Genomic DNA, 26973 nt, shown 5'->3' with positions numbered 1-26973 from the left:
ATATGCCACATCTTCTTTATCCATTCATCTGTCGATGGACATTTAGGTTGCTTCCATGTCCTGGCTATTGTAAATAGAGCTGCAATGAACATTGTAGTACATGATTCTTTTTTTTTTTTTTTTTAGCAGTATGCGGGCCTCTCACTCTTGTGGCCTCTCCCGTTGTGGAGCACAGGCTCCGAACGCGCAGGCTCAGCGGCCATGGCTCACGGGCCTAGCTGCTCTGCAGCATGTGGGATCTTCCTGGACCGGGGCACGAACCCGTGTCCCCTGCATCTTCAGGCGGACTCTCAACCACTGCGCCACCAGGGAAGCCCACATGATTCTTTTTGAATTATGGTTTTCTCAGGTTATATGCCCTGTATGTATCTGTAGACTTTGGGAGCACTTATAATATTACTTTTACCGTCTGGGAACATGCTTAATGGGGTCTGAAATAGTATTTCTGAAAACTTTTAGTGATTACTTTCAGACAACACTCTCCATAAGTCTCCCTACAGCCACTCTAAGAAGTAACGAAAGTCTCCTCTCCAGCCTAGTTAGATCCCTCGCAGTGCTTCTGGATTTGTGGGGGTGGGACCACCAGCTGGAACCCTAGCTAGACCTCTGAGAACTACATTTCCTAGAGGACAGTGCACCGAGAGGCAGTATGTCTAAGCCAATGAAAACCCAGGGTAAAGACATTCCTGCGCATGCGCTTCTCATCGGGGAGGGACTTCCGGCCGCCTCCTCGTGGCGGCCATTTTAATCGCTCTGGATTTGTTCTAGTTCCAGAGCGCTCCGTGGGGGCTGAGATGACTGAACTAAGGAGTTCCGAGTGGAGGTGTCCCCGTTGCACAGAGGCGGGTCTGAAGTTCGGCGACACCGCCCGAGGTGTCCCGCGTCAGACCCTGGATAAGGCCGGCCGTGGCTGGGTCCCCTCTGTTCTCCCGCCGCTACCGGCCCAGCTCCACCCGCAGAGTCTGAATGCGGTGGCGGCGCTAAGGGACCCGCCTCAGGTAAACGCTCGTCCTCCGGGCCCTCACCCTCTCAACCCACCAGACACTAGATCCCCTGCCCACGTGCCCGGAGCTCAGACCGCTCTGTCCAGGACGGTGAGGCGGTCGTGGATGGGCTCTGTTTCTGACAGTGTGATGGTGCGTGGGAGAGCGTGACAGGCGGGGGGACCGGCAGGTGCAAAGGCTTGGAGGTGGGACTGAGGAGGGAGGATTCGGGAAACCTGGAACTGTCTTGTATTTGCATGGAGTGGAGAGTGTGAGGTGGACTCGCACCTGCACTGTCAAGCTGAGGGGTTTGTACCTCCGTTCTGAGGACCCTGGCAGCCATGGTGGGTTGTGAAGAGAAGAGGGATATAGTCTGATTTAGGGTTTTAAAAGCTTTCCAAGAGCTACTCTGAGGGAGAACAGATTGGAATGGGGGTGATGAGGGTAGTGAGGTACAGGGAAGTTGAGTCCTTGTCCAACATAGAACTGGGAGGAGGCAGCACTGAGGTCTGAAGCAGAAAGTTTAGTCTTTTAGCCCAAGGTCATCTGGCCTCTAGGGCTGGCGAGGGGTACAGGGAGTTTTGAGCCCGTTGGAATACACCTTTATGGCTTGCTTCTGCCCACAGGTCCCCATGACTGAGGAAGCACTTAGGGAACCTACACAGGGAAGTGGAGGGTGTCCCAGGCCCTCACTGGCTTGGATCTCACTCGTATGAACTTGAGATTGTGGTGTCGTGGGACTCTTCACCTGCCATTTCCCCAGCCCTTGGGTTTGGGGATCTGGGAGAAATCCTCTAGACACATTCTAGTCCAGGCCAAGGGTTTCATAGAAGAGTTCCTTTCTGGTCATCTGTGAAAAATGGTGTAGAAGGTTATCCCAGAAACAGGTACCAGCATGTTCAAATGTTTGGTAGTGTGTCCACAAACTGGGAACAGGGCACAGCATGTTTCCTTTCTTTTAGCAACAGAGAGCAAGGGTACAGGAGTCAGTCTTGTAATGTGGCTGTCTGAGAAGTTGGGCATCTGTTGTGGAGGTAATGGGAGATTTGGAAAAGAGGAGGGAGATGATCTTACTTAGGTCTAAACAGGCTCCATCTGGTTACAGAGTGGAAAACAGACTTTGGGATGAGGGAGGATGACCAGGGAGGTGGGTACTGCAGAAGTCCTAGTGCGTGTTCATGGACCAGAGTAGTGGCTGTGGAGTTGGAAGAAGTGGTTGGATTCTGGATCCATTATTTAAGAAGGGCTGCCCAGATTTTCTGATTTTGAGGGTGGGAGAGAGAATGGTAAGAGTCAATGATGGCACTAAAGTTTTTGTCTTAGCAGCTGAAAGACTGGAAGCTTCATTAACTGAGATGAGATAATCAGTAGTAAGAGTGATTTTCATTGGGGATATCAGGAATTTTGTTTTTGGCTGTGTTAAAATTATGAGATTTCTCAGAAAACAAAGGAGTAGTGACATCAGGTGGGCAGAACAGAGGTCTGGAAATCTGGGGTGTGGTTCGGGATGGAGACATCTGAAAGTGGTGGCTAGTGTCTGCACCAGTGTGGAACTATGGATTGTATTTAGAAGGTGGAATTCAGGCCATGGTGATAATGTTACTAGCAGGTCAGAAAGAAGTGTATGAGTTCCAAGAATTGATCTATTGCTTGGGCACCTTGTTGGGGGTTATGGACATCATAAACACAGATGTGGGAGAGAAATAGTCGTGAAGGGAGTATGTGTGGGGCCGGAGGTGTTGGCAGGTGTCCAAGACTTCCAAAGGAAGAGTAGACCGACAGATGCAGAGGCAGAGAACTAACAGAGATAAGATGCATTTGCTAGAATTTTGTGGTGAGTTTTGGTGGGATGTTTCAGTAGATAATGTATATAACATAAGGGCAAATGTGGTTATCTGTGAGAATCACTATGCTTAGTGTGGGTACCTTTGTGGCTGGGATTTTAATGAGAGTTAGGTGGAGAGAAGAGGATTGTGGCTGCTGAGGGAATGAGTACAACCTAGAAGTAGGAGAGGGTTATGGGTATCTGAAATACACATATGGTTCTGTATGACTAATGTTGAAGCTAGAATTAGAAACAGGGAGAAAGGCCTTCAAATTGTGTTGGGATCCATCAGAGGTCTTCGGTAGAATTGGATTCTGTTTGAATTTGCCAGGTTCTCTGGGGTGAGTCCAGGAAGATGACTATAGTGTGGGACAGAGAGTTGGCAGTGGCTGCGAGGATGCAACTGTGGGGTCTGGAGACGTGAGAGAGGTACATGTGGAGAGAGGGAGCATGAATTGATGGACCTGGGCCCTGGTACAGGGGACTTAAGTGTGATGGGTGACTCCACATTTTATTGTGAGGCATGATATGGAAGACCCCCTGGAAATTGCCCGGCAGGAAGAGATGGAGCCATGCAGTTCTCTCCCTGAGCATCTCTCTGATGACATCTCTCTGCCTACCTGTCTGTAGTTGCTGAGGGCTGGGCACAGTGATTAGTGGAACCATGAGGAGACAGCAGTACCAATGGCATCAGGTTCTGGTGTCTCATCTGAAGTAGGGAGCCTGGAAGAAACTTGGGCATGGGCTGGCTGTGTGCAGGATGGATTGTCGGTCCTCAGGAGAGAGGACCAGTGGTTTCATCTGTCCCCATCATGACAGGGCAGTGTGACTTTGGAGGATGTGGCTGTGTACTTCTCCTGGGAGGAATGGAGTCTCCTTGATAAGGCTCAGAGACACCTGTACCATGATGTGATGCTGGAGATCTTTACACTTATATCCTCACTGGGTAAGGCCTGCACACCCACCCCTATGACCTGGGCTAGACTTTGCCTTTCTGCTTTTCCTTAGGGGCTGCTCTGTCCTTCCTACATCCAAACCATGGGGACTACTTCCTTTCCTAGTTCCTTTGGAAGGTGCTGCTGTTGCTAGGGCTGGGTTGTTTGCACTGCCCTTTTCTCTCCTTGGAGACCTAATACCTGCTTTTCTGAAGCCTAGTAGGAAGCCAAATGGGTCCATCTTGCTTACCTCCTCCCTCGTTGGGTGACTTTCCAGATCCATGGTTCCTAGGTTTTGCTCCCTTCTTCTGACTGTTCTTTCATGCCTGCCTGTGCCAAGAATTGCACGTCACTGGGCATAGGCACTAGTTAGGTGCACCATGAGCTGTGTTTGTGATACCCTCATCTGAGGTTCTTTTTGTAACATTTATTTTTCTTTTCTGTGCTCTGTTGTGTGATGTTTCTTTGGGCTGGAACTGGCCACTTGCCTGTCCTGTCTGTCCCGTAGGACTTGAATTTTCTAAGTCCCATGTAGTTAATGTGGGTTGCAGGGGAGAGTCCTGGGTGCTTCATAGAATGGCGCACTGTGGCACGATGGGCTAGAGGGGTCCTGGCAAGGACATGACATCAGGGTTGTGTTCACATCATACCAGGAACCTGTTCAAACTAGTGTTTTGGTGCCACTGCTGGGTGCCACACCTCATTTCCATCTCATCTTCCCCGTTCTTTATACTTGGCCAGCTTGTCACTTTAACTCTGACTTCTGGCCCCTGGCTATACCCAACTTTCCTTCCTCCACCTGTTACCTATTCTTCTCTACTGCTGCATCTGCAGTGTTCTCCAGTGTTGGCTCACATGTAACAGGTGGTGTGCACATATCCTTGATAGTCCTTGAAAACCAGTTAGTCATTTGCAAATGGATTTTTCTATCCTTGGACAAAAATTTCTGTACAACACTCACATGTTAGCAGCAGCTAAAGCACTGCTCAAGGTGTGAGGAGTGAGTTTAAAATTGCCTGCCTCTCCTCACTCTGCTGCATCACATTCTTAAAAGTTTTTCATCTTGTGAGGCTTACCTACTTCTGTAAACTTTTAGAGTCCCAGTACTGCAAAACAGCCTCTTCCTCGTCCTGACTCCAACTCTGTCATCCTGAAAACCACCTCATGTATTCATTCTTTGGTGTGTCAGACACATATTTGTGATGCGGCTGCCACCAGTCCCCAAAGTGAAGTCCCCACGTACTTCATTAGCATTTTTCTGTTTTCAGGTTGTTTGTGTGGTGTAGAGAATGACAAGGCTCCTTCAGGACAGAGAGTTTCTCAGGAAAGAATGCCACAAATCAGGACTCTAAAGCCAGATCCGTCAACCCAGAAAGCTCATCTCTGTGAGATGTGTGTTCCTGTCATGAAGGACGTTTTGTACCTGGCTGAGCATCAAGGAACATATACTGGGCAGAAATCGTGTATATGTGTAGCATGTGCGGAACAATTCTGTTTCAGGGCAGATCTTGACCAACACCAGAAGGAGCACAGTGGGGAAAAACCCTGCAGCAAGGGTATGAACAGGACCTCCTTTGTGAAGAGCTATGGAATCTATTTGTCAGGGAAGCCTTTCACCTGTGGGGAGGGTGGAAAGGACACTGTGGGCCTTTTCCAGTACCAGGCCACTCCCAAAGCAGTACTGAAAATACACAGCAGTACTGGCTGTGAGGAGGCCTTTCACTGTGGAAAAAGTCCTTACAAGTGTGAATGTGGGAAAGCCTTCCGCTGCAAACGTACACTTGTTCAGCACCAAAGAATTCACTCTGGAGGACTGTATGAGTGCAGTGAATGTGGGAAAACCTTCACTTACAAGCACACATTTCTTCGGCACAAGACGCTTCATACTGGAGAAAGGCCTTTTGAATGCAGTGAATGTGGGAAGGCCTTCAGGTTCAAATATAAACTTGTTCAGCACCAGCGTATTCACACTGGAGAAAAGCCTTATGAGTGTGCCGAATGTGGGAAAGCTTTTGGCTGCAAATCCAAACTTCTTCGGCACCAGAGAATTCACACTGGAGCAAAGCCTTATGAGTGTACTGAATGTGGCAGACTCTTTAGACAAAGTTCCAGTCTTGTTCAGCATCAGAGAATTCACACAGGAGCAAGGCCTTATGAATGTGGTGAATGTGAGAAATCTTTTAGCCAAAGCTCCAGCCTCATTCAGCACCGCAGAATTCACACGGGAGAAAGGCCATATGAGTGCAGTGAATGTGGGAAATCCTTTAGCCAAAGCTCCAGCCTCATTCAACATCGAAGAGTTCATACAGGAGCAAGGCCTTATGAGTGCAGGGAATGTGGGAAATCCTTTAGCCAAAGCTTCAGCCTCATTCTACATCAGAGAATTCACACTGGAGAAAGACCTTATGAATGCAGTGAATGTGGAAAATCTTTTAGCCAAAACTACAGCCTCATTCAGCACCATAAACTTCACACTAGATAAAGGTCTCAAGAGTACAGCCAACATGAGAAAGCCTTCAGTTACCAGTCTGCTCTGATTCAACACCAAAATCTCACAACTCAGTTCTAAGTTTTAGGAATTCAGCTAATGTGGAAAAAATACCTTCTGGATAAGGAAATCTACATAAGATAATGGCCTTTGAACTTCAGGGAATTTGCTATCTCTTTGCTCAGTGTGATAGCACTAGAGAGCCTCTATGAGGAGCAATCTGCCATGAGTTCCAGGTATGTGAGAAATTTTCAGGAGCGGCATTTCATATTTTACCTGCTCAGGAACCTTGCCATAATTAAGTCACTGCCAGATTCTGTGGCAGAAGTCAACTCGCCTCTACCATCTGGCAGGTCCTCATAGTGTGCATCAGTCACCACAGCATGCTCAGAGAAGACAGATGTTTGTACTCTCTCTCCCATTCTCTAGAGGAAATCGTAGTCAAAGCCCCTAGGGAGTTCCCATTCCCTTCTCTCTAACTAGTTATGGCATGGACCTGACCCAGTTTGGGACCAAAGGACCCAGTCTGGGAACTGCTGGTGGCTTGTAAAGTTTTCCTTCTTCACGGCATTGTTGGTCTTAGGGGTGAAAGTTTTGAAGCATTTTCTGTCCTCCAAGTCGCCAACCTGGGAACGATCTGCTGCATATTGCTCTGATTTGTACAATAATAAAAATCTTATTGTTTAAGTCACTTTTAATCTTAACAGTTTTATTCACTATGTGGGGTAGTTGAAAACAGAATTTGAAAAACAAAATGAAAATAGAATTTGGCTTTGCTAGTGTGAACAGGTGGACAGGTTTCATGAGGGTCTCAGGGAACAGTATGGTGTATGAAAGTCTGTCTTACTGCAGTTTTTGTCTAAGCTGTATTCCTGTCTGTGGTAAAATTAAAAAGTAAATATTTGATGTTTGTCCCCAGTTCCTGGCAGAGATCTTCTAAAACCCTTGGAATTTCCTGAGTAATAAGAGTTTTTTTGTGTGATAATGAAATGACTCAAGGTGGAGACCTGTACAGATCTTCAGCATGGGGGCTGGTCACCAGATATTAGAGGGTTAGAACTTTTAAGCCCCACCCCCGACATCTGGGGGGGGAAGGAGCTGGAGATTGAGTTCAGTCACAATGGCCAGTGATTTAGTCAACCATGCCTATGTAGTGATACCTTAGTAAAAAATCCCTAAACAGTAGGGTTTGGGGAATTTCCATGCTGGTAAACACATCCAAACAGGAAGGGGGGTATACCCTGATTCCACTGGGTTAGAGGCTCCTGTGCTTGGGGTTCTTTTGGACCTCACTTTATCTGGCTGTTGACTTGTGTCCTTCATAATAAACTGTAATTTTAAGTATAGCATTTTCCTGAGTTCTATAAGTCATTCTAGCAAATTATCAAACCAGATTTGTAGTCGACTTGGCAGAAGTGGGGGTAGCCTTGGGACCCATTTTGTGGTTGGCAGTCTTATGGGACTGTGTCCTTAATGGGTGGGGTCTGCACTAAATCCAAGTAGTTAGTATCAGAATTGAATTGAATTGTAGGATACCCAGTTGGTGTTGGAGAATTGGAGAATTGGTGATGGAATGACATATTTGGTGTCAGAAAAAGCCATACAATGTACAAGGCATTCTGGGAAAGACTGCTGGCATCTGGTCCTAATAAGTACCTTGGATGTCAGGGTTTTTTTGTAGGCCCAAAGACCACCCTCAAGAGAGCACAGCTGTTACAAACTACAATACTTTTGGAACTGCAGTATCTAGGATGTGATAATTGTTCCCAGGTATAGTGAGAAATCAGTAGCACTTAGATTATGCAACATGACATTATTGAAGCCTGATAATCTAAAGTGAATTCAGAAAATACAAAGTGCTGATTAATCTTTCTTTGCTCTGAAATTATTGTGAGATTCTTAAATATTAAAACCAGTTTTAAAAATCTTCATATCAATATTTACCATTAAACTTGGACTTAAATTTTAGGATCATCTCTGCATGGAAATTTTATTAAGACCATAGATGATGACTTCCTCATTGCACAATTTCCACCTACACTTTTATCAGCCCAGAGAACCTTTGCTGCAGTCTCCATGTTCCATTTGCTCAGCCACCATCTCTTACAAAGAGCCTCACTATAGGCATACCTCAGATGTTGTGGATTCGGTTCCAGACCACTGCAGTAAAGCAAATATTGCAGTAAAGGAGGTCACATGAATTTTTTGGTCTCCCAGTGCTTATAAAAGTTATGTTTATACTGTAGTCTATTAAGTGTGCAATAGCATGATGTCTGAAAGAACAATGGACATACTTTATTTAAAAGGTACTTTATTCCTAAATAAAAAATGCTAACCATCACCTGAGCCTTCAGTGAGTCATAATTTTTTGCAATAGTAACATCAGAGACCACTGATAAAGATCATAACAAATATAATAATGATGAAAATGTTTGAATTGTTGCAAGAATTACCAAAATGTGACATAGCCATAAAGTGAGCAAATGCTGTTGGAAAAAAACAGCACCAATAGACTTGCTTGATGCAGAGTTGTGACAAACCTTCAATCTGTAAAAAAAACTCAGTGTCTGCAAAGCACAATAAAATGAGGTATGCCTATAAGTTGCCTTTTGTTTGAAGGGAACACATATTGCAGAGCTGAACTGTAGTTCTAAAATATTTTTTTTAATCTTGTATTTGTTTTATAATATTTATTTTTTAATTAATTAATTTTGTCTGTGCCAGGTCCCAGTTGTGGCATGCAGGATCTTAGTTGCAGTAGGCAGACCTCTTAGTTGCAGCATGCATGCAGGATCTAGTTCCTTGACCAGGGATTGAACCTGGGCCCCTTGCATTGGGAGCATGGAGTCTTACCCACTGGACCACAAAGGAAGTCCCTATTTTTGTTTTTTTACCCTAAATCTGCACTCTTTGATCTGACATCCAGAATGCTAAGGGCTTCTTAAAATCTTAGTTTTGCTTTGTAGACTCACCCCACTTGAATTCTTATTATGAACTCAGTAGCATCTTCATGGTGTGTCATAGGCCATTTATAGTGGAACATATAATTCCTATTTATGGTTCTAATGAGAACTGTCCTTACAGCACAACCACTAGATCCCAGCAGTTAGGGAAGTGTACTTGCACCCTACCCCAATAACCCTTGGCCCAGTTGCACATGCTAGTCACTTACTGCAGGGAGCATAAGATGCAGATACAGTGGAAGGCCAGATCCATCATCAGGTTCACAAACACATTCTCTGCTCTTCAAAGCTACATAATTCCTGAACTCAACAATCACTGCTCTAACATTCCATTGCTCCTGTTGGCTAAAAAGACTCTGTATTTCAATTACTTACTAGCCTTACTAACTGCCACCACCTGCAAACTTCACATCACTTAGTTGGGGAATGTCCAGATAACCTAGGACCTCTTCTAGCCTGAATTGTCCTACTAATTATCTATAAATGTTTAGTCCATCTGCTTAAAGAGCTGTCATTACTGATCTCTCATTTAAAAGATTCCAAATCCTGGTCAAGGACTTAACCTGAATGCTCCAGTTGTCCCCTATTCCAGCAGCACCTTCCCCACTTCTGCTACTTGCCTGTCCAGCTTGGTGTTCCTAGCTTAATATATTCACCAAAAACCTCAACAATCTCAAAACTATTTGTTACTTCATATAAAGTTCCCCCAGGATTACTTCTATATTAACATTCTGCCTTTATACAGAGAAAAGAAAATCATTATTTGATTTTATTTGACAATACCCTCTGCCTCCTAAATCTAAAACAAATATCTTATAGGCTCCCTTATGTTGAGAAGGTAGTGATTCCTCCCCTGAATTTAGAGTCAATCCCTCCATTAATGCCATCTAAGGATGATTTTCCCATGACTTAGCTTCTGAGGGGTTTTGTTCTTGGTTTTGTAAATCTATTGATGATAAACCACCCATCATTAATCTTCAGTCTTTTAATCTGTTTTACAAATAGCATCAATAAAATTTGTGTACTTCATAAAATAGCTACCCTTCACTCTATGATCTAGTACATTTTCTGTTCTACCATTTCTCTTCCTTATGCTTTATGGCTAAACTTTTATGAGCATTTTCTCTCTCTTTTTGTTTCTATTACCACAACTCCTATGTAGTTCTCTAATCGTTCTAATGAGAGTTTTTATCTTCACAACTCCATCATCATTAATGAATTTAAGATTTTCCTTAAAGTTCCTTTCAGGAGCTTTTGACACCATTTTTTTTTCCTTTGTATTCTTAATATACTGGATTTGTTTTATTTATTTATTTATTTATTTATTTATTTATTTTGCGGTACGTGGGCCTCTCACTGCTGTGGCCTCTCCCGTCGTGGAGCACAGGCTCCAGATGTGCAGGTTCAGTGGCCAGGGCTCACAGGCCCAGCCGCTCCACGGCACGTGGGATCCTCCTGGACTGGGGCACGAACCCGTGTCCCCTGCATTGGCAGGTGGACTCCCAAGCACTGCACCAGCAGGGAAGCCCTGGTTTTTTTAATTTGTTAATTAAAAAAAAATTTTTTTTTGGCTTGTTGTGCAGCTTGCAGAATCTCAGTTCCCCGACTAGGGATTGAACACGGGCCACAGCATGAAAGCCCAGAAGGAATCCTAATTACTGGACCACCAGGGAAGTCCCTGGATTTGTTTTTCTTAAATGCATTCCCTTAATATTGTAATAAACAGGAGCTCAATCAGCAGTTATTTCTCTCTTCACAACCTATACAGAGACAGGAGAAGATGGTGGAAGAGTAGGACGTGGAGATCACCTTCCTCCCCACAGATACATCAGAAATACATCTACACGTGGAACTGCTCCTATAGAACACTGACTGAACGCTGGCAGGAGATCTTAGACCTCCCAAAAGGGAAGAAACTCCCCCACGTACCTGGGTAGGGCAAAAGAAAAAAGAAAAAACAGAGACAAAAGAATAGGGATGGGACCTGCACCAGTGGGAGGGAGCTGCAAAGGAGGAAAGGTTTCCACACACTAGAAGCCCCTTCGCGGGTGGAGACTGCAGGTGGCAGAGGGGGAAGCATCAGAGTCACGGAGGAGAATGCAGCAACAGGGGTGCGGAGGGCAAAATGGAGAGATTCCTGCACAGAGTATTGGTGCTGACCAGCACTCACCAGCCCGAGAGGCTTGTCTGCTCACCCACCGGGACAGGCTGGGGCTGGGAGCTGAGGCTCAGGCTTCGGAGCTTAGATCCCAGGGAGAAGACTGGGGTTGGTGGCGTGAACACAGCCTAAAGGGGTTAGTGCACCACGGCTAGCTGGGAGGGAGTCCAGGAAAAGTCTGGAGCTGCTGAAGAGACGAGACATTTTCTTGCCTCTTTGTTTCCTGGTGGGCGAGGAGAGGGGATTAAGAGCGCTGCTTAAAGGAGCTCAGAGATGGGCACGAGCCACAGCTATCATTATGGACACCAGAGACGGGCGTGAGATGCTAAGGCTGCTGCTGCGGCCACCAAGAAGCCTGTGTACGAGCACAGGTCACTTTCCCTACCTCCAGTCCCCAGAGCCTGTGCAGCCCGCCACTGCCAGGGCCCCGTGATCCAGGGACAACTTTCCCAGGAGAACACATGGCGTGCCTCTGGCTGGTGCACCGTCATGCCAGCCTCTTGTTGCTGCAGGCTCACCCTGCACTCCGTACCCCTCCTACCCCCGGCCTGAGTGAGCCAGAGCCCCCGAATCAGCGGCTCCTTTAGCCCCGTCCTGTCTGAGCTAAGAACAGATGCCCTCAGGAGACCTACATGCAGAGACAGGGCCAAATCCAAAACTGAACCCCAGGAGCTATGCAAACAAAGAAGAGAAAGGGAAATTTCTCTCAGCAGCCTCAGAAGCAGTGGGTTCAATCTCCACAATCAACTTGATGTACCCTGCATCTGTGGAATACCTGAATAGACAATGAATCATCCCAAATTGAGGAGGTGGACTTTGGGAGAAAGATAGATTATTTTCTCCCCTTTTCCTCTTTTTGTGAGTGTGTATGTGTATGCTTCTGTGTGAGATTTTGTCTCTATAGATTTGCTTTCACCATTTGCCCTAGGGTTCTGTCCGTCCATGTTTTTTGTTTGTTTTTTTACTTTTTTTTTTTTTTTGCTTTTTGGTTTTTTACTTTTTAAAAATGTTTTCTTAATAATTATTTTTTATTTTAATAACTTTATTTTATCTTATTTTATCTTCTTTCTTTCTTTCTTTCTTTCTTTCTTTCTTTCTTTCTTTCTTTCTTTCTTTCTTTCTTTCTTTCTATTTTTTCTCCCTTTTATTCTGAGCCATGTGGAGGACAGTCTCTTGATCCTCCAGCCAGGCGTCAGGGCTGTGCCACTGAGGTGGGAGAGCCAACTTCAGGACACTGGTCCACAAGAGACCTCCCAGCCCCACATAATATCAAACGGCAAAAATCTCCCAGAGATCTCCATCTCAACACCAACACCCAGCTTCACTCAACGACCAGCAAGCTACAGTGTTGTACACCCTATGCCAGATAACTAACAAGACAGGAACACAGCCCCATCCATTAGCAGAGAGGCTGCCTAAAATCATAATAAGGTCACAGACACACCAAAACACACCACCAGACGTGGACCTGCCCACCAGAAAGACAAGATCCAGCCTCATCCACCAGAACACATGCACCAGTCCCCTCCACCAGGAAACCTACACAACCCACTGAACCAACTTTAGCCACTGGGGACACACCAAAAACAACGGGAACTACGAACCTGCAGCCTGCAAAAAGGAGACCCCAAACAGTAAGATAAGCAAAATGGAAAGAAAGAAAAACACACAGCAGATGAAGGAGCAAGGTAAAAACCCACCAGACCTAACAAATGAAGAGGAATAGGCAGTCTACCTGACAAAGAATTCAGAATAATGATAGTAAAGATGATCCAAAATCTTGGAAATAGAATAGAGAAAATGCAAGAAACATTTAACAAGGACCTAGAAGAACTAAAGAGGAAACAAGCAATGATGAAAAACACAATAAATGAAATTAAAAATACTCTAGAAGGGATCAATAAGCAGAATAACTGAGGCAGAAGAACGGATAAGTGACCTGGAAGATAAAATAGTGGAAATAACTACTGCAGAGCAGAATAAAGAAAAAAGAATGAAAAGAATTGAGGACAGTCTCAGAGACCCCTGGGACAACATTAAATGCACCAACATTCGAATTATAGGAGTCCCAGAAGAAGAAGAGAAAAAGAAACGGACTGAGAAAATATTTGAAGAGATTATAGTTGAAAACTTCCCTAATATGGGAAAGGAAATAGTTAATCAAGTCCAGGAAGCACAGAGAGCCCCACACAGGATAAATCCAAAGAGAAACATGCCAAGACACATATTAATCAAACTATCAAAAATTAAATACAAAGAAAACATATTAAAAGCAGCAAGGGAAAAACAACAAATAGCACACAAGGGAATCCCCATAAGGTTAAGAGCTGATCTTTCAGCAGAAACTCTGCAAGCCAGAAGGGACTGGCAGGACATATTTAAAGTGATGAAGGAGAAAAACCTACAACCAATATTACTTTACCCAGCAAGGATCTCATTCAGATTTGATGGAGAAATTAAAACCTTTACAGACAAGCAAAAGCTGAGAGAGTTCAGAACCACAAAATCAGCTTTACAACAAATGCTAAAGGAACTTCTCTAGGCAAGAAACACAAGATAAGGAAAAGACGTACAATAACAAACCCAAAACAATTAAGAAAATGGGAATAGGAACATAAATACTGATAATTACCTTAAATGTAAATGGATTAAATGCTGCCACCAAAAGACACAGACTGGCTGAATGGATACAAAAACAAGACCCGTATATATGCTGTCTACATGAGACCCACTTCAGACCTAGGGACACATACAGACTGAAAGTGAGGGGATGGAAAAAGATATTCCATGCAAGTGGAAATCAGAAGAAACCTGGAGTAGCAATTCTCATATCAGACAAAATCGACTTTGAAGACTATTACAAGAGACAAACAAGGCCACTACATAATGATCAAGGGATCGATCCAAGAAGAAGATATAACAATTGTAAATATTTATGCACCCAACATAGGAGCACCTCAATACATAAGGCAAATACTAACAGCCATAAAAGGGGAAATCGACAGTAACACAATCATATTAGGGGACTTTAACACAACCTATACACATTCTATTGGTAATCTTATGCAATGGCATGGTTGTAAATATCATTTTAAGCTCAAAAATTCCAAATGTATATTTCCATCCAAAAATCCAGTGATTGTCTAATGATCTACTATTCATTAGTAGATCTATTCCTGGACATCTGGTAGACATAACACACTCAACATCTTCAAACTTCTCAGCTTTCATTTTAAAAATTTTTTTAAACTTTATTTATTTAGAGCAGTTTTAGGTTGACAGCAAAATTGACAGGAATGTACAGCAATTTCCCGTATATCCCATGCGCCCATATATGCATAACCGTCCCCATTATCAACACCCCCCACTAGAATGATATATTTGTTACAATTGATGAACCTAAAATTACACATTATCACCCAATGACCATGGTTTTCATTAGGGTTCACGCTTGGTGTATATTTTATGTGTTTGGATAAATGTATAGTGGCATGTATCCATTGTTCTGAGCTGGTCTCAGTCTGTCAGTGAGGAATGTTGTGGTTGGACTGGCTCTTGTGGTTCTCATTGTGATTGCAAGATGCCCTTCAGCAATATCCAGGAAACTGAAAAAAATACAGGTTTATTATTATTTTAAAACAGTTTTTTTTACTACATTTATTTATTTATTGATATTATTTGGCTGGGCAGCATGTGGGATCTTAGTTCCCTGATTGGGGATCGAACCTGCACCCCCTGCAGTGTAAGCGTGGAGTCTTAACCAATTGACTGCCAGGGAAGTCCATATAGGTTTATTATTTACAAACCTGGAAATTACATACAACATCTGGATCCACATAGCAAGGTCGAGGTGAGAGAGAGAGTTCATGGGCCTGGGGTTCTGCTTTTATTGTGGTCGAGAGTGGGGGTGTAGGGTTTCATGGGCTCACTCTTTATTGGGGAATTAAAAACATAAGAGTAGGAGTTTAAAGCACAGTAAGAGAAAAAAACAAGTAGCCCAAATTGTCAGTTACTGAAATCAACCAACAGCTCCTAAAACAAAGGAGCCCCAGTGGGAAAGGCAGCCTGGCTGTTTATCTAATCACCTGGCTGACAATGTTGTTTATTACAGATAGACATCTTTGAAGTGGATGCCTCTTTGATGCCTTGGCAAACAAAGTTTACGTCAGGCACTTGCGTTACAAAAAAGAAAATAAAACAACTGTCAGGGCTTACACTTGAATCCACTATTAGAGTTCCATTCAGATGAGTTTCACTGCCCTAGAAATTCTCCACCTTTTTATCCCTCCCTCTTGCCTAAGGCCCGGTAACCACTGATATTTTTACTGTCTCCATAGGTTTGCCTTGTCCAGAATGTCAGAGTTGAAATCATACAGTACGTAGCCTTTTCAGATTGGCTTCTTTGCCTTAGTAATATGCATTTAAGTTTCCTCCATGTCTTGTCGCGGCTTGATAGCTCATTTCTTTTTAGAGCTGAATAGTATTTCCTTGTCTGTAGGTACCACAGTTTATTTATCCATTCACCTCCTGGACATCTTGCTTGCTTCCAAGTTGGAACATTGGCAGTTATGAATTAACTTGCTAAAACCATCCATGATGTGCAGGTTTTTGTGAGGACAAACGTTTTCAATTCCTTTGGGTAAATACCAAGGAACAAAATTTCTGGATTGTATGGTAAGTCTATATTTAGTTTTTTAAGACACTGCGAGACTGTCTTGCAAAGTGGCTGTGCCACTTGCATTCCACCCAGCAATGAATGAGAGTTCATTCAAAAACACCAGCATTTGGTGTTTTCAGTGTGTGAGCTTTCTTTTAATTCTGCTCTGGTCACAGCTTTCCCATTTTCAGTCGATGCCAACCCCATCCTTCCAGTTGCTGAGACTAAAAATTCTAGGGATCATCCTTGACTCATTCTTTTTCTCATACCACAGAACCAGCCCCATAGGAAATCTGATTGGGTCCACTTTCAAAATATATCTTGAGTCTCACCACTTTTCATCACCATGTCTTCCCCCAGCCTGATTAGCACCATCCTCTAGCTGGATTTTTGCAGTGGTCATCTAACTGATTTTCTGTATCCTAAGCTTGTTTTTTTGCAGTCTATTCTCAACTCTCCAGCCAACATGACCCTTCAACACTATGAGTCTGGTAGTGTCCATCTTTGATTAAAATCCTGGAAAGACTCCTCCTTTTACTTAAAGAAAATTCAAAAGTTTTGCACGACCCTGAGGCACTTCACAGGCCTTTAGCCCATGTTCCTCTCGACCTCCTTTTTTTTGAATTAAAAAAGGATATTTATTTAGGGCTTCCCTGCTGGTGCAGTGGTTGAGAGTCCACCTGCTGATGCAGGGAACGTGGGTTCGTGCCCGGTCCGGGAAGATCCCACATGCCGTGGAGTGGCTAGGCCCGTGAGCATGGCTGCTGAGCCTGAGCGTCCAGAGCCTGTGCTCTGCAACGGGAGAGGCCACAACAGTGAGAGGCCTGCGTACCGCAAAAAAAAATTATGTATTTAGGCTGCACTAGGTCTTACTTGCAGCATGTGGGATCTTTAGTTGTGGCACATGTGTGGGATCTAGTTCCCCAGCCAGGGATGGAACCCAGGCCCCCTGTATTGGCAGCGTGGAGTCTTACCCACTGGACTAGCATGGAAGTCCCTCTGACCTCTTTTTTCTTTTTTCCTATAAATTTACTTATTTATTTTGGCAGCCTTCTCATTGTGGTAGCTTCTCTTGTTGCAGAACATGGGCCCTAGGCACGTGGGCTTCTGTAGTTGTGGCTCACAGGCTCTAGAGCGCAGGCTCAGTAGTTGTGGCACTCGGGCTTAGTTGCTCCATGGCATGCGGGATCTTCCTAGACCAGGGCTCGAACTTGTGTCCCCTTAATTGGCAGGATGATTCTTAACCACTGTGCCGTCAGGGAAGTCCCTGACCTCCTTTTTAAAACTCCCTTCCTCACTCACCTAATTCCATGGGCATCAGCACCTAGCTTTGCTTAGGACATGACACTGGCTGATACAGTTCTTGGATATGCACAAAAATGCCACATGACTTAATTAATCATTTTTCAAGTCTTGCCTGAAGTATCCATGAGGTTTCTCATTACTACTCTATTTAATATTACACCGTCTCATTCCCTGCTCTTCCCCGAAATCCAGCTTTTTTCCCAAAAGGCACCTATCATCATATAGCATATCGTATAATTTACTTATTTTTTCATATTTGCATCTTTGCTTCTCTCTTCCATCTGTAAGTATTTTAAAAACAAGGAAATATGAGTTGACTCAAAGTGACATTTGAAGTGGTGTGTCCATTAGGTTTTATAGCTTTGGGGAATATCTGAGAGAACATTTCTAAACATTTCTTCGATCCTTGCAGTGTACACTACACGGAAACTGGGCGATGGCATCTTAAGAAGGGTGAAGCTCCGCCCCGTCCTCGGAGCCGCGAGGCCCCAGCGTCCCTGGCGGTTCCACGCGAGGGCGTCAACGAGTCGCTGCGGCCGATGGCTCAGCGGGAACTACATTACCCAGGAGCCCGTGCGCCGCGCAGCGGCGGCACTCTTAAGGGAATTTCCGTACGTGCGGAAGTCTTCTGAGAGGGACTTCCGGTATCTTCGCGGCGGACATTTTGTTGGCTCTTGGTCGACCCATCAGAGCATAACATCGGGAGCTGTGGTTCGGTTCAGAGGTGACGGAAAGTGAGAAGGCGCGAGAGGCTACCCTGTCCTCGATGCAGAGTGGCTCGGTGGTGGCAGCGCTCGCGAGAATTCCGCCGCCTGGCCGAGCGACGGCTATGCCCGGTTTCCGACCTGGGATCCCTCCCGAATCTGTGTGGTCCAGACTGTGATGGCGGCGGCCTTGGGGACGGACCGGCTTAGGTGGGTGCTGCGTTTCCCGGATCTTGACGCGTCCCGCCCCCCACCTTCGAATCGTAGGACCCCGAGTGGTGCCTATTGAGGCTCTTCTGGTCCAGACTCCAGGGCGTTTGCAGATGGAGCCGCCATTTCTTTTTTTTTCTTTTTCTTTTTGCGGTACGCGGGCCTCTCACTGTTGTGGCCTCTCCTGTTGCGGAGCACAGGCTTCGGACGCGCAGGCTCAGCGGCCATGGTTCACGGGCCTAGCCGCTCCGCGGCCTGTGGGATCTTCCCGGACCGGGGCATGAACCCGTGTCCCTTGCGTCGGCAGGCGGACTGTTAACCACTGCGCCACCAGGGAAGCCCAAGCCGCCATTTCTAATAGCCAGTGTGGTGAGACGTTTAAGAGTGGTACCCCGCCGAGCCACTAGCAGAAGCAAAGATTTGGGGTTGTCACTGAGTCGGGAACTTTCGGGAAACTGGGGTGTTCACATCTTAAGGAAGCAGAGAGTGTGAGTAGTAATGCCTGGAACGTCAGGGTGAGGCGAGTGCTTTCATTAGGAGGACGTTGGGAGCCGTGGAAGAACATGACGTGATCAGGGATTTTTAAAAGTATTCCCAAAGCTCAGGGGAAAACAAACTAGGGTGGGGTGGAGATGCTGAGGATGGAGGCAGGGAGACCGGTGAGGAGGCCACAAACTCCAGGAACGTTGTGGTGGTGACTGTACCAGAACAGTGGCAGGGGAGGGATTGGGACTGGATAAATCATTAAATTCTGGAGAGATTTTAAAGATAGAACCAACAGAATTTTCTGGTGTGTTAGATACGGCTGTGAGTGAAAAAGGGATGTGAAGGACCACCCAAGTTTTGTTTTGTTTTTTCCCTGAACATCTGAAAGAATGGAAATGGGTAAGTTGGACGAGGGAAGCACCTTTCAGGGGGAACAGGAGTTGGACTTAGGACATGGTAAATCCATAATGTTTCACAGTATTGGCGTTACATAGGCATTTGGATATGCTGGTCTGGAGTTCTGCACAACAAGCTGGGCTGGAGACCTCTGAGGAGTGAGGTCTTATCAAAGCCTGGAGATGAGATTTAGGGGGAGAATGTTAAGGTTGTTATTTTATGTGGTCCCTGAGGTGAATGAGTACTGGGAAAAGGGATGGACGTCCCTGAGATTTCCTCCAGAAAGGAGAGGTCCTGGAATATGAAAGGGTTATGGGTGGTGTCAGCAGGAGAGAGGGCTGTAGGGTATTAGGAACCTGACCTGAGATGGAGAGCAAGGTGTAAGGTGCTATAAATTTGTCACTCTGTGGACTCAGCATGCCCCTCTGTGGAGCCGAGGAAAAGTCAGCCAGGCTAGTGGAGCAGCCCCACCCCAATCCAGGGCACTGTTACATCAGTTCCCTGACTTATCAGGTGAGGAGAGATGATGAACACCTCTAATGAAGGGCCACCAGCATGCTCACCTTCAGAGGAATATATACCAGGTAGGCTGGTTTGGTGAAAGGATCTAGTGTATACCTGGCAAGTATACGTTAGCAGGCAGTTAAAAATTAAAAATGTTTAGGTATGATAAATTTATACCACTGCTTAAATGATTGAAAAACTTGTCTCTAAGTATGTGATTACAATGAAAAGTCTTAAATATCAAGTTTTATTAAAAACTTAAAAACAAACCCAAAACTTACAAGAACCTATTATGTACTTCATTCAAGCCAAAAACATTTGCAAAACTGTTAAGAATGTGGACGGTAAAAGTGAATTCAAAGGTACTTGACGCCTAACACATCTGATACAGACAGCCCTGTTAGGTGGATACCACCATTATCCCTGCTTTGTACGTGAGAACACAGAGAAATCTTGGATCATGGTTACATAGCTGGTAGGAGGCAACACTAAGGTCTGAGTATCTTAAGTTAGACAATCTGAAATCATCCTCAGCAAAGGGCAAGGTAGGGATGAGAGGAACAGTTGTCTTTGAGATCCCACTGTGGTAACCTGCCACTCCCAGCTCCCTCTTCCTGCCAGATTGCTGTGGTGGCAGAAGTGATTAAGATCCTTGGATAGGTGAGTGCAAAGTGTACAGGTCCTCAGTCAACCATGATCTTGGCAACCCATTATGGCAGATAATGGTGTCTTGGGAATCTTAACCTACCCTTCTGCCTGCCATTGGGTTTGGGGATCCTGGTGTCACCAGAGGCCTTGTGCCCTGCAAACTATTCTGGAATTATATGGAAGGGTTTCCATTTTCAGCAAGTAATGGGAAGAAGTATGGAACAGTGCCCATGGGAACCAGCATATGCAAATACATCACTTGAGACTGAACTGGTCTTGTTCGGGGAACTTTAATTCTCCATTATGTCTAGTGATCAGAGAGCATGGGACAGGTTTCAGCTCTGAAATGGCAGCCTGTGGAGCTGGGCTTCTGTTCTGAAAGTGGTGGGACCCATGGAAAGTTTGGACCAGAGAAGGGAGTGATCTTATTCTGGTCAGGGTTTCTCTGGCTGCACAGTGAAGAAAAGACTATGGGGGTAGTAAAGAGGACTGCTGATGATGGCTGGGCCAGAGTGGTGACTACAGGGGTAAGAGACAAGTGCTTGGATTCTGGTGGGGTTTGTTTGTTTGTTTTTATTTTTAAAGTAGGACCAACCAGATTTTCTGATGTGGAGTGTGAGAGAAAGATGGGAAAGGGTCAGAGATGACCCCACAGTTTTTTGCCTGAGAAGACATAAGGAAGAAGTTCTCAATTGAAATAGTGAAGTTGGTGGTGAGAGTAACTTTCAGAGGTAATATCCAGTGTTAGGTTTTTATTTATTTTTATTTTTTGCGGTATGCGGGCCTTGCACTGTTGTGTCCTCCGCCGTTGCAGAGCACAGGCTCCAGACGTGCAGGCTCAGCGGCCATGGCTCATGGGCCCAGCCGCTCCATGGCATGTGGGATCCTTCTGGACTGGTGCACGAACCCGTGTCCCCTGCGTCGGCAGGCAGACTCTCAACCACTGCGCCACTAGGGAAGCCCCAGAGTTAGGTTTTGATCATGTTGAATCTGCAGTGGTCCAAAGACATCTGAGTTGATGTATCAAGTGGACAGGTGGACACATGGGTATGGAGTTCAGAGGAGGGATTCAAGTTGGAGACATCCACAAGGTGACAGCCAGTATGTGATTAGGGTAGAGCTGTGTATCAGATTTAGAGAGAGAACCTTTATGTCATGGTGGCAGTGCCTTTGGGGGTCTGGAAAGGAAGTGGGCACAGTGGAGTGGAAGTAAGAGTTACCTTAGAGGCAAGAAAAGGGAGGTTAGTGTCCATGGTGAGCAGGGAAAATAGGATCTGGCAGTTGATGAAAGGGAGAAAGTAGACATGAGATGAATTCTGAAGTAAAGCAGTAATAGAGATGACATGAAAGACCAAAGCTGGTCCTCCTTCCCCTCTCCGTGTGCTTTTCAGGTTTTTGTGGTGACCTTTGGTGGGGACTGGGGAGTTTTAGTTGAGCTGGTAGGTTAGTTCAGAGCTAAATTGGGTCAGCTGCAGAGTCACTATGCTTGGGGTAGAAGGCCAGTGGGTATGGGCTTTGAATGAGAGTTTAGTGGTAAGTGTTAAGCCTGTGACTGATGAGGGTATAGTATCCCCAGCATGCAGTAGCAAGGTGGAAAAGGTCTGGCTTTATCTCATAATCTGCATATGCTTCTGAATTGCTGAAATTTAATCAAGGAAGGAAGAAATTAAAAGCTGAGTTTGGAAATACCTATGGCAGTGGAGGCTATTGACTGGTGATGGATGTAACCCTGGATTCATTAACCAAACATTCTCTGGATGCCATGTGCAGGTTTACATCTGGGAGGTACCTACTTTGGGAACCTCCTTAGATAACGAGGGAGGTGTGGTCTAAAGAGTGATGTGTCCATGGAGATGGAATCTGAATTCATGGCCTGGGGGCTCAGGTACTGAGGGATTTAAGGGGATGGTGGAGGTCAAATTTGTGTATGAGAGGCATAATCTCTGGATCCCATGGGAGCTAGCTGGCTGAAGAAGGGTTGGTTCCTGCCTGCCAGGCCCAGACTATGCAGTGTGTCTATCTGTCCACTTGCTTTTTGTTCTAGGCTGGGTGAAATGATTAATGGAAAATGAGGAAAGAGGTGGCATCAATTACACCAGGGCCTGCTGTATTGTTTTGCGTTGGGGAGCTGGGGAGGAATGTGAAATTGTGGTGGATACACTGGGAATCCTGGGGAGAGAGGCTGCCCTTGTGCTATTGTGCTGTTCATGTAGGATCCTTTTGAGGGTGTGTTTGTGCATTTTTCCTGGGAGAAATGGGGACCTCTTGATAAAGCTCAGAGACTCTCATATCACAATGCAGTACCTTCTATGCTTTGCTCTTATGGTTTTCCTGGGTAAGGCCCTGCATATCCCAGTTTTCTGGGCTATGTTCTGCTCTTCCTGTTTTTCCCCTAGAAGTTGCGATTTCCTTCCTATAGCTGGACCGTGAGCACTCCCTCACATACATCCTCTGGGTGCCAGGTCTTAGCTGGGTATGCTTCCTATGCTTCCTGACTTCTGTTGCCCCAAAATTGCCAGGAAGGATTTGAAGGTCAAGAGTCTTATGGTCAGCCCAGTGGATACTATCCTGCCTGGCTTCTTCCTGGGTGGATGGCTCTGTCTACACTCATGGTGCATTTTTGCTCCAGATTATGTCCCCTTTCTTTGATTGACATTCCCTTGGGCCTATCTCTGTCATGAATTATAGTTATGGTCACTGATTGTGGGGCCCATAGATTGTTCCTTTAAGGTTTTCATTTTGTATTTAATCTCTCCTGGGCAGGCTACCCTGGGCCATTGCTTTCCTCTTCGCTTGCCCTGTCTTTCCTGTGTGACTTGTATCTTCTAGATCCTCTGTGGTTGCTGAACTGTAGCAGGGGAAAGATTAGTGCCTGATTGAGAGGTCCTGACTAGCCACAGCAAAAGAGACATGGACAGGCCCTGGTGAATGGGAGCCTGGGCAGGATATAACTTCAAGGATGGATGCAAATAGCACCAGAAACCTGTCCTATGCCCACTGCTCTTTGGTGCCCAGGCTATAGGCCATACCTTATTTCTCTTTTCCTCCCAATTCTGGACTCTTTACATACTTTTCACTTCTATTCTGATCTGTGACCCAGGGCTGCCCACCCCACTCATCAGTGCTCTCTACTGCTCCCTCTGTGGTGCTCTCGTCTGTTGGACAGTGTTAATGTGTCATGAAACATAAGCATGTACTTAAATAGTTTTTGAATACCAGTTACTCATTTTAAATCACATTTTCTGGGCCTGGACATAACATTTCTGGATAGTACTCACCTGTCACCAATAGTCAGTCAAGGTCCTTCTAAAAGTCATTTGCAAGGTGTGAGTTGGAGATCTTGCCTGCCTCTTCTCTCTCAGCTACACCCCATCCTGTGTCTTTGCTGTAAGACCTTCCCCATTCTGTGACCCACAGAGTCCAGTACTGCACAGCAGCTCTTTCTTTAACCTAATCCCAAAGCTGCTGTCCTGCCACCAACCCTGTGGACTCAATCCTGGGTATGCTAGATGCTAGATACACATTTGTGATGGGGTTGCCCACTCCCACTGAAGACAGCATGCTGTTCAGCAGCATTTTTCTGCTTTCAGGTTGTTGGCATGGAGTGGAGAATGAAGAGGAACCTTCTGAGCAGAGTATTTCTGTAGCAGTGTCACACGTTCATACTTTCAAGGCAGATTCATCGACCCAGATGGCTCACCCCTGTGACTTATGTGGCCCAATCTTGAAAGATATTTTGCACCTGGATGAACACCAAGAAACACACCATGGACTGAAACCTTACACATGTGGGGCATGTGGGAGACAATTCTGGTTCAGTGTAAACTTTGACCAGCACCAGAACCTGTACAATGTAGAGAAACTCTTAAGAGGAGACAAAGACAAGACCTCATTTGTGAAGAACTGTAGGGCCTGTGAAGAACCTCACCTGTCAGAGAAGCCCTTTGCATGTGAGGAGGAGCAGAAGAACTTCCAGACCAGTTTGGGCAGTCACCAGCAAAAGGCCACCCACAGTAAGAGGAAAACAAGGAGCACTGAGAGTGGGGAGGCCTATCATATTAGACAAATGCATTACAAGTGCAGTGAATGTGGGAAAGCTTTCAGTCGCAAAGATACACTTGTCCAGCACCAGAGAATCCATACTGGAGAAAAGCCTTATGAGTGCAATGAATGTGGGAAAGCATTCAGCCGCAAAGCCACACTTGTCCAGCACCAGAGAATCCACACAGGAGAAAGGCCTTATGAGTGCAGTGAATGTGGAAAAGCCTTTAGCCGCAAGGACAACCTTACTCAGCACAAAAGAATTCACACTGGAGAAATGCCTTATAAGTGTGGCGAATGTGGCAAATACTTCAGCCATCACTCCAACCTAATTGTACACCAGAGAGTTCACAATGGAGCAAGGCCTTATAAGTGCCACGATTGTGGGAAAGTCTTCAGACACAAATCCACACTTGTTCAGCATGAGAGTATCCACACTGGAGAAAATCCTTATGTTTGCAGTGAATGTGGGAAATCCTTTGGCCACAAATATACCCTTATTAAACACCAGAGAATTCATACTGAGGCAAGGCCTTTTGAGTGCACTGAATGTGGGAAATTCTTTAGTCGAAGCTCTGACTTTATTGCACACCAGAGAGTTCACACAGGTGAAAGGCCTTTTGTGTGCAGCAAATGTGGGAAAGATTTCATCAGAACCTCCCACCTTGTTCGGCACCAAAAAGTTCACACTGGAGAAAGGCCATATGAATGCAATGAATGTGGGAAATCGTATAGCTTAAGCTCCCATCTCATTAGGCACCAGAAAGTTCACACTGCCGGAAGGCTGTAGGAGTGCGTCCAACACAACAGAACTCATGGCGAGGAGCTCTGTGTCTGCCTTTAGAGAGGGAGACATCAATCATGTGTCAAACCACATATATCTGGACATTAATACTGTGGAGTATTTTATGAATGCCAGGTGCAGGGGAAGCTTTCAGAAGCTATGTTGCACTTTCAGACCTGCTCAGGTTCCTTGCCAAATTTGTTAGTGCCTGTGGCTGAAACCATCTCAACTCAACCAGCTTACCCTAATATTTTTAGGGGAGGCAGAACTTCATGCTCTCTTCAATCCCTGGAGGAAATTATAAGAAATCTGAATTAAATGGTGGTCCTCATTTGCTTACCTCTGACCGGAAAAGGCATGGACATGATCCACCTTTAGCCAAGATGATCTAAGCTGTGCTCTGGTAGCAGAAAAGGTTTACTTTATTCATGGACATTGTTGGTCTCATGTGATACTTGTGATGAATTTTTCCAGCCTCCAAGTCACCCAGGCTGGATAACTACTTGACTCATGTTGCGCTGGTTTGTGTGGTAATAAATACCTTATTATTTAAGCCACCTTTAATCTCTGAGGTTCTTTTTAGTGTCTGGAGTGGTTTAGAAACCGTTAGACTCTGCCAAACTGCAGAGGTAAACTGTTTGTGGTGGGCTCCCTACTGTGTGCCTCAAATAGAACAGGTTGACAGAGAACAGTTCTCAGTCCAATCTTGGTGTTAATTTCCATTGCTGACAAAAGCTTGGGTGAGAATTCAGGGCTTTGTGGGCCTGATTTTGTCTAGATTTCAGTTATTTGAGGGTCCAAACATCACCTTGAGAAGGGTGGTATTGTAACAACCTACAACATGTTTGGGAGCAGCATGGCTTCAGTGTCTTGTTTTCACCATATATGCCACATTCCCTGGCACTGTTGAGGGGCAGCTGTTCCTTAGGAGCTGCCAAATGCCATATGCCCTGAAGGCCAGAATCTGGTACAGGAGTCAATGGCTGTAAGACTTACTGTGTCCAGGAAGGAAACAAAATTGATGCAGAAACACTGGGTGTGAATAATTGAGATTGGAGAGACTGCTGCAAACGAGAATGGGTGTGTCCATGCTAAAAACACATCCATAAACATTCAAGTCACTATCGCTGGATGAGATCATGTATGGAGATTGTCATGCTCTCTGGGGCTGTCTCATTCTTATGACCAGGGTCAGTGGCAGAGCAAAGAATGTAGTTTTCCTCAATTTCTGTGCCTCCTTGGGCTCTTCAGCTGATGCTGCATGGGCAGGAACCCTGGGAATGAGAATAGAACTGTAGTCAACATGCAGTATACTGCACACACTGTACAGTTTGGTAAGCCTTAATATATGTATACACATTTGAAATCGTCTAGTCATGATATTGGATATATCCATCACCCTTTCTCAGTGCCTTTCCTAATACTTTACCTACCACCCCTAAGCAACCATTGATTGACTTTCAGTATAGATAAATTTGCCTTTTCTAGAATTTTATTTAAGTGGAACCTTAAAAGTTTACTTCTGTCTGCTGTCTTGCAACATGATTATTTTGAGAATCATCTATAGCTCATTCTCTTTATTGCTGAGTAATGTTCTGTATGGATGTACCACACCATATCAATATATCTTAAATGATATTTGGAGTCCCCCCCCCACAGATTCTAAATATAAAAATAAAGCTGCTGCAAATATTCATGTGCAAGTCTTTTTATGGACATTTAGCTGAGGACATTTCTAAAAAGTGTTGAAAGTTGTGGCCTCATTTCTTCTTACTGATTATAGTAAAATGTGATAGGGAAAAGTAAATATAGGGAAGACGTGAAAAACAGAAAAGACCCAAGACTTGATGATTTGGGAAATTCTCAGCAAATTTTTTCTTTAAGAC

General features: G+C 45.1%; 1 protein-coding gene and 1 long non-coding RNA gene across 2 annotated transcripts in view; one reads left to right on the top strand and one right to left on the bottom strand.

The window, feature by feature from the left end:
• The first annotated feature begins 352 nt into the window (after window positions 1-352).
• On the top strand, window positions 353-25644 carry LOC132510112 (zinc finger protein 211-like). Its single transcript, XM_060131896.1, has 4 exons — window positions 353-998; window positions 3628-3754; window positions 5012-6190; window positions 24375-25644. Exons 1-4 carry the CDS (start codon window positions 693-695, stop codon window positions 25091-25093), a joined length of 2331 nt encoding a protein of 776 aa, XP_059987879.1. The 5' UTR covers window positions 353-692; the 3' UTR covers window positions 25094-25644.
• LOC132510114 (uncharacterized) overlaps window positions 24850-26973 on the bottom strand; it is a 44502-nt gene continuing 42378 nt past the window's right edge. Inside the window, exon 3 of the long non-coding RNA XR_009537237.1 lies at window positions 24850-26361. This is a non-coding gene — a long non-coding RNA (uncharacterized LOC132510114). The remainder of the gene's footprint in view (window positions 26362-26973) is intronic.

This window comes from Lagenorhynchus albirostris, chromosome 19, assembly GCF_949774975.1.
Source record: "Lagenorhynchus albirostris chromosome 19, mLagAlb1.1, whole genome shotgun sequence".
In the NCBI taxonomy this organism is placed as follows: Eukaryota; Metazoa; Chordata; class Mammalia; order Artiodactyla; family Delphinidae; genus Lagenorhynchus; species Lagenorhynchus albirostris.
The sequence above is the reverse complement of the archived record's forward strand: the minus strand, read 5'-3'. Positions and strand labels throughout refer to the sequence as shown.

What these genes read in the sequence shown, in the direction of transcription:
- LOC132510112 (XM_060131896.1), top strand. Translation starts at nt 693, where the DNA reads ATGCGCTTCTCATCGGGGAGGGACTTCCGGCCGCCTCCTCGTGGCGGC. An exon ending in CGCTAAGGGACCCGCCTCAG is followed by an intron (nt 999 to 3,627) that starts GTAAACGCTCGT and finishes CCATCATGACAG; the next exon opens with GGCAGTGTGACTTTGGAGGA. An exon ending in ATCTTTTAGCCAAAACTACA is followed by an intron (nt 6,191 to 24,374) that starts GCCTCATTCAGC and finishes TCAGTCGCAAAG; the next exon opens with ATACACTTGTCCAGCACCAG.